The 10,389-nt window shown below is 41.3% G+C and overlaps 1 protein-coding gene across 1 annotated transcript; it reads left to right on the top strand.

Annotated features, from left to right (window-relative positions):
- Positions 1 to 4,247: 4,247 nt before the first annotated feature.
- LOC130719758 (uncharacterized) lies at positions 4,248 to 4,964 on the top strand. The gene has a single exon (XM_057570365.1). It carries the CDS (start codon positions 4,248 to 4,250, stop codon positions 4,962 to 4,964), a length of 717 nt encoding a protein of 238 aa, XP_057426348.1.
- The last annotated feature ends 5,425 nt before the right edge of the window (positions 4,965 to 10,389 follow it).

Raw genomic sequence — 10,389 nt, 5'->3', positions numbered from 1 at the left:
AGTTTGATGCTACTAGTAATCCAGTGGAGGTTCCAATGACTCAGGTCCCCTTCTGGGTGCAAGTTCACGGCCTGCCTTCGACGTTCCGAACAGAAACGGTGGCCCGATCGTTGGCGAAAGGATTCGACGGTTTCCCTGACTGGGATCGGCGTCGGGATGGGGAATGTCTTCGAGTCCGAGTTTGGGTAAATATTGGCAAGCCTTTACGTAAGGGTCAGATGGTTGCGGTTGCCGGTCGGGATCCTTACAAAGCTGTTTTTAAGTACGAAAAGTTGTACGACTTCTGCTTCCGGTGTGGACTGTTGGACCACCAAATCAGTGACTGTGTTGTGCCACGTGCGGAGGGTGGTATCCCGCATCGTTTTGGTGCTTGGTTGCGAGCTCAGACAGAGAAATTTGCTGCACCGCGAGGGAGAACCAACAGGCCCGCCGGTCGACCAAGTCGTGTGAATAGGGAGGAGGGGAGAAAAAAGGTGGTCGTGTGCAAGGCTTGGATCATGTGCAACAACCGGCCATGGAAACCGAGGTGGCAGAGGACCCCATTATTGATCAAAAAAATGAAGGTTGTATTGGAGAATGATGAGGACTGGCTTGAGGATGAGGAGTACTACTCAGATGGGAATAAGGAACAGGAAGTACCAAAGGAGAAGCTAATGGGAGATGCCTTCAAAACTGCCATAACTTATGTTAAGGGAAGTGAGGATCTCTTGATGACGAACCAACGTAAGAGAGCAAGTGTTTTTTCTTCAGCACTTGGCTCGAGTAGCACGGGGGTCTCCCCCCCCTGAAGAAACTGAACTCTGATGGATTGGGATTGGCGGAGACCGTGGAGCGGTCCCGCCCACCTCAATGAGGATCTTATCGTGGAACTGTCGCGGGCTTGGGAACCTGGAGGCAGAACGGGCTTTGCGCAAGCTCATCCACTCAGAAGCTCCCGACATAACGTTTCTTATGGAAACGAAACTGTATACTTCGGAGATGCTACGTCATCGTGGGATTGAAGGTCTTTCAAACATTTTCCCGGTCCAATGTGGGGGTCGTGGAAGGTCTAGAGCGGGTGGCCTTTGTCTTTTATGGCGCTCGGAGGTTGAGGTAACTGTTATTAATGCTTCTTTGCATCATATTCACTTTACTGTTGTCCATTCGGACCACTTGGCTGTACCTATGCAGATTTATGTTGTTTATGGTTTTCCTGAGACTGTTAACAAACCAAGAACGTGGGAGTTGATTCGCCATGCACGCCCCATGGGTCTTCAACCATGGTTATGTATTGGAGATTTTAATGACATTTTTCCCCGTCTGACAAGCTTGGTGGTGATCCCCCCAATGTGGGGCAGCTCCATATTGCTAACCAAGCTTGTGCAGATTGTGGGCTTCACCAGGTGCCCTCTTCGGGCTATACTTTTACTTGGGCCAATAATAGAGTCGGGCCAGGACGAGTTGAGGAGCGGTTGGATTATGCTTTAGTGAACCAGGCTTGGGCTGATTTGTGGCCAATCAATAAGGTGTCTCATCTTATACGCTATCAATCGGATCATAGCCCAATTGTGTTTCATTGTGGATCTCGCAGCTCTGAGGTTCATAGACACCGAACGAGGATGTTTAGATTTGAGGAGGTTTGGCTTGAAAGCGGCGACGAATGTACGGAAGTTGTTACTGCAGGGTGGGAGAACCAGGATTTATCGGTTCTCTCGAAAATTGAGCTGGTTGGTCGCTCTCTTGATGCTTGGGGTAGAGAAAAATTTGGAGATTTGCCAAAGCGAATTGCAGATGCCAAGGCCCTTCTCCAACGGCTGCAAAGGCAGGACCAAACTGAGCAAGTGGTTTTGGCGTACAGGGAGGCGGAGAAAGCGTTAGATGATTTGTTAAAACAGGAGGAGATAGCCTGGAGCCAGAGATCGAGAGCTAATTGGTTGAAACATGGGGATAGGAATACAAGGTTCTTCCATACAAAAGCTACTCAGAGGAAGAAGAGAAACCTGATTGAGGAAATTCATGATGAGCAGGGTAGGAAATTTGTGAGGGATCCGGATATTGCTCGTGTGTTGAAGGGATATTTTCAAATTATTTTTTCAACCTCTGATCCTGTTGGGGTTGAGGATGTCGCCTCTCTGGTGGCGGGGAGAGTCACCGATGCTCATAGGAGAATTCTTTCCCTACCGTTCTCTAGGGATGAGGTGGAGGAATCGTTGTTCCAGATGCACCCTACAAAGGCTCCGGGAGTTGATGGTTTTCCGGCGCTTTTTTATCAAAAGTTCTGGCTTATCCTTGGTGATGATGTTTCTGATTTCTGTCTCCGGGTGCTGAATGGGGAGACGTCGCCAGGTACGGTGAATCAAACTCTACTTGTCCTTATTCCAAAAGTTAAGAACTCAATTCTTGCAAATCAATTTAGGCCGATCGGTCTTTGCAATGTAATTTTTAAGATTATTACTAAGACCATTGCTAATAGAATGAAATTGATTTTGCATGATTTAATTTGTGAGGCTCAAAGTGCTTTTGTCCCAGGTCGGTTGATAACTGATAACGCTTTGATAGCTTTTGAATGTTTCCACTATATGAAGAAGCGTATTTCAGGTAAAAGTGGTATGATGGCTCTTAAGCTAGATATGTCAAAAACTTACGATCGAGTTGAGTGGCCTTTTTTGCGAAGTATCCTCACTCATATGGGGTTCCCTATGCTTTGGGTTAATTTAATTATGGATTGTGTGAGTTCTGTTAATTTTTCAATTATGTTAAATGGGAAACCACAACCGACTTTCGCACCCCAGCGGGGTTTGCGACAGGGAGATCCTCTCTCTCCTTATTTATTTATTCTTTGTGGAGAGGCTTTTTCAGCTTTGATCCAAAAATCCATTTTGAGTTCTTCATTGCATGGGATTAAAGTTGCTCGTTCAGCACCTGTAATTTCCCACCTCTTATTTGCAGATGATAGTGTTCTTTTGCCCGGGCAACTGTTCAGGAAGCAGAATGTATCAAGTCCATTCTGGCAACCTACGAACGTGCTTCTGGGCAGGTAATCAATTTAGATAAGTCTATGCTGTCAGTTAGCCGGAACGTGCCAGAGAACTGTTTTATTGATTTGCAACAACTGTTGGGAGTAAAGGCGGTAGAGAGCTATGACAAGTATCTGAGATTACCCACTATTATTGGAAAATCAAAGAGTAGGATTTTCAGTTTTGTGAAGGAACGAGTGTGGAAAAACTCAAGGGGTGGAAAGAAAAAACGTTGTCTCGTGCAGGTCGGGAGGTGCTAATTAAGGCAGTGGCTCAGGCCATCCATCTTATGTTATGTCCTGTTTTATCTTGCCGGATGGCTTGTGTGATGAGATTGAGAGTATTGTATCTCGCTTTTATTGGGGAGGGGATGTTACTCGTCGTGGTATCCATTGGAAGAATTGGAAAACTATGTGCCAGCCCAAACGGATGGGGGGTCTTGGCTTTAGAGATTTTAAATCTTTTAATATGGCTCTTGTGGCTAAAAATTGGTGGCGCATTCAGAATTACCCGGAATCACTTTTGGGACGGGTCTTTAAAGCTGTTTATTTCCCTTCTAGTAACTTAATTGATGCTAAGAAGGGTTATCGCCCGAGTTATGCATGGAGTAGCATCCTTAAAACGTCATCCATGATTCAGGAAGGTAGTTGTTGGATGATTGGTAATGGAAAACAGGTTAGAATTTGGGATGATAATTGGCTCCCTAGCGGCCCTCCCATTATTTTTCGTCAGGAGATTGTTGAGGAGCAACGTTTGGTTAAGGTGGCTGATCTCCTCCTTCCGAACCATGGCGGTTGGAATATTCCCTTAGTTGAGTGGACATTTTGTCCTACCACAGCTGCTAGAATTTTGTCTATACCTCTTCGGCATCAGGATGCGATAGACTGTCTTTTCTGGTTGGGTACTGCTGACGGGGTGTATACGGTTAAATCCGGCTATGAGTGGCTCCAACAGCTGGCTAACCAAAACTGTCCGTCTTCATCGCATGAGGTGGGTCTTGAACCGTCTTAGTGGGAAAAAATTTGGAAAGCTCCTAGTTTACCAAAAGTACGAGAGGTAGCTTGGCGAGTGTGCACGGAGGCTATACCAGTGCGTGTTAGGCTTCGCCGACGTGGTGTTGATGTCGATCCTAGCTGTCCTCTGTACGGGTTAGAGGAGGAGACCGTGGAGCATCTTTTCCTGCGATGTACTGTGAGTCGGGGTTGCTGGTTCGCTAGTAATCTGGGCTTCCGATCTCTTGCAGGTATGAAGATGGCTGAATTTATGGCTTGGGTTGTGAGAGAGATGGAGCTTGAGGTTGTGGCTGATGTACAGCGAATCTTATTTGCTATGTGGGAGGCTAGGAATAAACTGATTTTTGAGGACAAACCTTGGTCCGTGGCTTCAATTTTGGTTCGTGTTGCTAGCCTAGTGTGCCCCCCATCGACGTCGTTCTCTTTGGCGCATGGTGGGCGGGGTCAAGGGCCAGGGAAATGGCTTCGGCCAGCGGTTGATGTGGTGAAGGTCAATGTGGATGCTGCGGTGGGGAGGGACAAGATGGCGGGATTTGGTATGGTGGCGAGGGACAACGCCGGGGAGGTGCTCGCGGCTGCTGCGAAGTTTCCAACACTTGCTCTTTCTCCAATAGTGGCTGAAGCGTTGAGTCTTAGGTGGGCTATGGAATTGTCTGTGGATCTTGGGTTCAGACGCGTTCAGTTCGAGACAGATTGCTTACCCCTCTTTCAGGCGTGGAAGAAGGCGAATGGAACTTCTTATATCTTTTCAATTATTTACGATTGTCGTAGTTTATTTTCAGCTTTTGACTATGTTGATTTTTCTTTCGTTCGTCGCCAAGGGAACTCTTGTGCGGATTATCTTGCTCGGCGAGCCTCTACCTTTCAGGATGTTGTCTGGATAGAGGAAGGTCCGCCAGAGCTTACTAGTTTTTTGCTTTCTGATGTATTGGCTTCTATGCCGGATCCTATTTGAGTTTTAAGGTTTTTGTTGAGTTCAAAAATAGAAAGGGAATTTTTTTTGACACTTTTGTAATGAAATTTCCTTTTCTAATTTTTCTTTCTTTTGATTTTTTTTTTGGTTACATGAGGGCTATGCCCGGAAAAGAAAAGAAACAACATTAAGATAGTGCGAGGGAAAGTGATTCCCATCCGATCAAAAAACAAAAGATTCAAGCAGCTAGGAGGAGGGGTTTCAGAGCAGTGCAACCCCAAATTCAGGGCATGAGATTCATTTTCTTTCTTTGATCTTTGAATAGGAATTTTTAAAATATTATAATATTATATTTAGGTAGAATTTAGCCTTGGTTAAAAGCAACTTTTAAATCAAACTAGGCAATTGTTCACTAACTTTACTGATTAGAATAGAGTCTGCCCTTAAAAGATTTGTACTCATTTATCTATTGTAGACCAATTTGTTGATCGGACATCAGGCTCTAGAGTTTCATGAATGCATATACTCAGGATACAATCACATTGCATCCTATGGATGAAGAAAATATTGTTTTTATGCTTGATCAAGCTAACTATGGTTAGTTCAAAAAAAAAGCTAACTATGGTTAATCAATAAGTCTGACCACAGTTGATAAATAGTTGAGCTCCTTAAGCATTTAGTCAATGATTCAATCATTGGACATTGTGTGTGAATAAGAATTTGTTGAGAGAGGCATACACACCTGATGTGATATCAAAGTTTTGATGGAATTAATCTCATGATTGTTAATTGTGGGGTATATGGGTAAAAAAAAACTACCTATTGGTTTAAAAGATTATCATTTGGCCTTAAAAATGCAAATACCACAAGCGCAGAGGGTTATGGATAGGTTATTTAATTCCCAATTTGGTCCGAACGTATACATATCTCGATGAAATCCTTGGTGAATTGAGAAATTATAATATGAAATTAAAGTCTGAAAAATGCACATTTAGGGTTTAAAGTGGTAAGTTTATATGATTCACTATTATAAAACATCTTATTACTGGCGGCAAAAAGCCGTCGCTAAGGAACACTATCCACAGCCGACAATTCTTCGGTAATAAGCTTGTCGGAAAATAATTACTGACAATCTTTATTGTTGGAAAAACATGTTACCAACAAAAAAAAATTGGTTATTCAATTAATTTTCAATAAAAATATATTGTAATTCCTAGCCAAACCATGTTAATATTCATCATTATCTTCCTCTTGCTCCTCAGGTTCTTCTTCTTTCATATCTTGACCATCTACTCTTTGAAATTGCACTTTTGTCTCTTTTTCAAATAATTTTTTGGAGGCGTTTACTATAGACTACTTTTTTGTGGTCTATAGTTGCACCACCTCCCTTTTGACCTGTTATTGCAGGTTTCCCAGTTTTTTAAAAAAAATAAAAAACATTTTTATTAATCATAAAAATTAATTAGGATTAACTTTCTAATCCCTAAATTAAACCCTTCACCCTAAAATCAACAAACCCAACCCAGAAAGCTTGAATCTTTAAAACAAGTTCTGCAGATTTTTCCGGTGAGATTGACCGGAGAAGATGGCGGAGCACGGCGGCCCGTGGCGGCAATGTCGCAGGAGAAGAAAAGGAGTAGAGGGTCTTGTTCCTCTCTCCGTGTAGAGCATGATGGTGGTGGTTTCGTGGCCAACGGAGGCCGAAGGACGGAGATATGGCCAGTTGCAGGGCGGAGGCTCGCCGGCGGAGAGCGGTAGAACGGAAAATTTCTTGAGGGGTTTTGTTGCGGACGGTGAGAGGAGTGCAGTGGTGGTGTTGGTTTCTCCAAATGGTGAGTGGTTCGCCGGAGATCGGGGATTGAAGATAGCGGCGACTAGGGTTTCGTGGTGGCTTAATTGCTTCGTGAAGGAGACATGGAGGTAGCGGTGCTCGCGGTTGGGATAGAGGAAAAGGAAGGAGAGGAGTTCATGGTGGTGGTGGCTTCCCTCGCTATTCACTCATCTCTTCCTCACACATCTTCACTTCTTCCTCTTTCTTTTTCTTCTCACCTTTTCTGGTATCATCACGGTAGCAACAAGTCAACACAACGGCGGTGGATATTTTATTTTTCCATTGTTTGGACTATTTCCAGAATCAAGCACATGAATAAAAAAGTGAAAAAGGATTCCATAATTTTTTGTGGGTATGTTTGATAAAATAAAACAATTCGCAGAATGATAGGGGGCTGTATGTTGATATAAAAAAAATGAAATGGGTGAAATCAAGCTGGAGGTTCGAGACCAGTTTCTATAATTTAGGGGTGGTTGAGAAGTTCTGTGATTAGAACTGATGGGTGGTTGTATTTTCTAGAACTTGAGATTCGAGACCAGTTCCTCTATTTCTCCCTCCTCCATGGCCTTGCTAGCCACCACCTTGGTTACTAGTCGCGACCCTCATCCAAACCCCATAACGTGGTTGTGCATTTTCTGAACATGTTGAATCTGGGTGAATGAGTTTCAATTCATCTAATTGAGGATTAATGTATTTGACAATTTAAGTTAAAAGCTAATTCAATTAACTTAATAATTAATTAAAGATTAAGAAAATATGTTTTTTGATTTTTTTTTAAAACCTGTTATTGCAGGTCAAAAGGGAGTGGTCTAAGTTTACACCACCAAAAAGTGGTCTATAATAAATTTTTCCTAATTTTTTTCTTAAATGCTTCTTTTTCTCTTGACTTTGAATCTAACAAAATACACACAAAAAAATCATGAGCGAAACCACGTTTGTTAGCTTAAACATTCAAAATACTGAACATGTGTTAAATGCTAGATTTTAATCATGTAAAAAATTTGCTAAAAAGTAGTAAAAACTAAGAATTACGCTTAGCTACAGTGGAACAACGAGTTTAGTAGACTTCTCACTCCAAAAATGAGTGGTCAGACAACTATGTTTGCAACAACTTCAAAGGTCATGAAGAAATGAGTATGACACCCACTAGGATCAATCTAGCTCATCATGAATTGTGAAGAACAACCAAGGAACTTGTAAATTTCGAGCAACTCAACACAGATCTTACATGTAGAAGTGTGTTGTTTGTGGAAATGTGTAAGATCAAGTGCATGCAGGGATGACAATGGGTATCGGACCCATATGGTACCCGTAAAAAATACCCACTATGGGTAGGGTAAAAACCCGCTAAATGAGTATGGGGTTGGGTATGGATAATTACCCGCAAAAAGTAGTGGGTATGGGTGCGGGTATGGGTACTATAGTACCCAACCCGCCCCATACCGCACACATATTATTATTATTATTATTATTATTATTATTATTATTATTATTTGGTAATATATGAACAAATTAACTTAAGCTATACCTTTCAAGCTTACTTTTTTTAAAAAAATAGGTGAGTATTTAAGGTATTCATAATCAGTGCTAATTTACTTCCACTTATTTTTAAAATTAGTAAGTTAATAACTTACAACTTTTGGAATATATTATAAATCCAAAATTATAAATTTAAAGTTATATCTTTCTTGCTTATTCCTTCTAAAAAAATATTCTATAATTTTATTTGTTAAGTATTTGGATAATCTTTGTATTTATATTAGTGTTTTTTATTTAAAAAATTAGTTGTATTTTTGTTTTCTATTAACAAAAATAGTGAAAACTATATTTTGTTTAGCTAAATTGCGGGTAATGGGCACGGGTACGGGCATATAGGTACCCAGAGGGTACGGGGACGAGCATTCAAGTTTCTACCCATGCGGGTATGGGGACGGGTACGGGTAATTTTTGAAAACACGGGTATGGGGATGGAGACTATAGTACCCTACCCAGCCCCTACCCATTGTCATCCCTAAGTACATGGTTACACCACCGATTAACATTAAACAAGTAAAACCTCAGGATCTGGCTGCGAATATTTTTGCAAATAAAATGTGCATGTAATTTTGCAAGAAAATTTTATATTATTTGCAAATATTTCTTTAGAAATATATTCGCATGAAACAACAACTAAATCGCAAAACATTTCGCAGGAAATTTCTGCGAAATAAAATTCAGAAAAAATGCGCGGAAAATAAACACATTTTTAGTTGTGTCTTAGCATACGAAACCTAGCTGATCTTATTTAGTAATTATACATAAATAGCATGTCAATTCAAGCTCGTTGCATCTTCATGTATTGGTGGTGGTGACCAAATTCTCCGATGTGGCATGGCGACTGGCAATGGCTTGTTAACATCTTCTATTGAAGGATGGTACCTTCGAGAATGTATTGGTGGCAGCAATGGTGATGGTGGCCAATAAACATGATGTGGCGTTGTTACCGACAATGGCTCGTTAACCTCTTCTATTGAAGGATGGTACTTTCGATAATTTTGTAGTGGCAGCCATGACACTGGCGGTGGCCTTTGTCTCCGAAGTTGCGTGGCAACAGACAATGGCTTGTTAACCTCTTTTACTGAAGGAGAGTATCTTTGATATTCTGTTGGTGGTGGCAATGGTGGTGGCCAGTAAACTCCATGTGGCGTGGTGACCGGCAATGGTGGTGGCCAGTAAACCCGATGTGGCGTGGTGACCGGCAATGGCTTGTTAACCGCTTCAACAAGAAGCGCTTGAGGGACAAGCATCAAAGCTGCAAAGAACACAACTAGAAAGAATAAGAAATTATAAGAAGTCATGCCTTTAGTGAAGGTGAGTGATACTACTAAATACATGGTATCATCGATTTTTATACTAGTTGGAGTGTGAGGTCTTAATCCAAGAGTTGGCTTGTAAACCGGTGGTTTGTTAACTAGTATTGCTGGCTTGAAATTTGGTTTATTAATTTTTGGTGGCTTGTAAGAACCGTGTCCATATAATTTGGCTATTTTAGTGTGTGTGATACTACAACATGCATGGTAATGGTACGTATCATCGATTTTCTATTATTTGAAAAGTCAAATTTGAGTTTGGATTATTCAAAAATGATAAGGAACTTGTCCCATGCAGGAAACAAAGAGTCGTACGCGTACCAATCTTTTAATTGTATCAATAAAAAATATTAAGTTGGTGTGAAAATTGGGTATTGGATATTTTAAATAAATCATTTGACCCCGGCCCATTCCATATATTTATGTATTTTTTTTACTAATGATCTTTAGTACCATCTTAAAAATGCTAATAGAAAAAAAGTTATATTAAAACTTTTTCACCTGTAACCTATTGAATAATAAAGTAATGTAATATTCGAACCCTGTGGAGGACTAATTTACTAACCATTAACATTTGCCGATAAAAATAAAAGTAATGTAAAATTCGAGAATTTGGATTTAGTGCGGCGGTAGTCTAGCGACGGTTGATTTTGACCGCCACTTAAAAGGATGATACTGTAAGGTTTATATCGACAACGTTATGTAAAATTTATTCTCTGGCGGTTATGTAATTAGTGGCGGTTTTTCATTGGGTCGTGACCTGGAAGATCGAACCGGATCTGCCCGA

This window comes from Lotus japonicus, chromosome 5, assembly GCF_012489685.1.
Source record: "Lotus japonicus ecotype B-129 chromosome 5, LjGifu_v1.2".
In the NCBI taxonomy this organism is placed as follows: domain Eukaryota; kingdom Viridiplantae; phylum Streptophyta; class Magnoliopsida; order Fabales; family Fabaceae; genus Lotus; species Lotus japonicus.
Note: the sequence above shows the minus strand (reverse complement) of the source record. Positions and strands in the feature narration are given on the sequence as shown.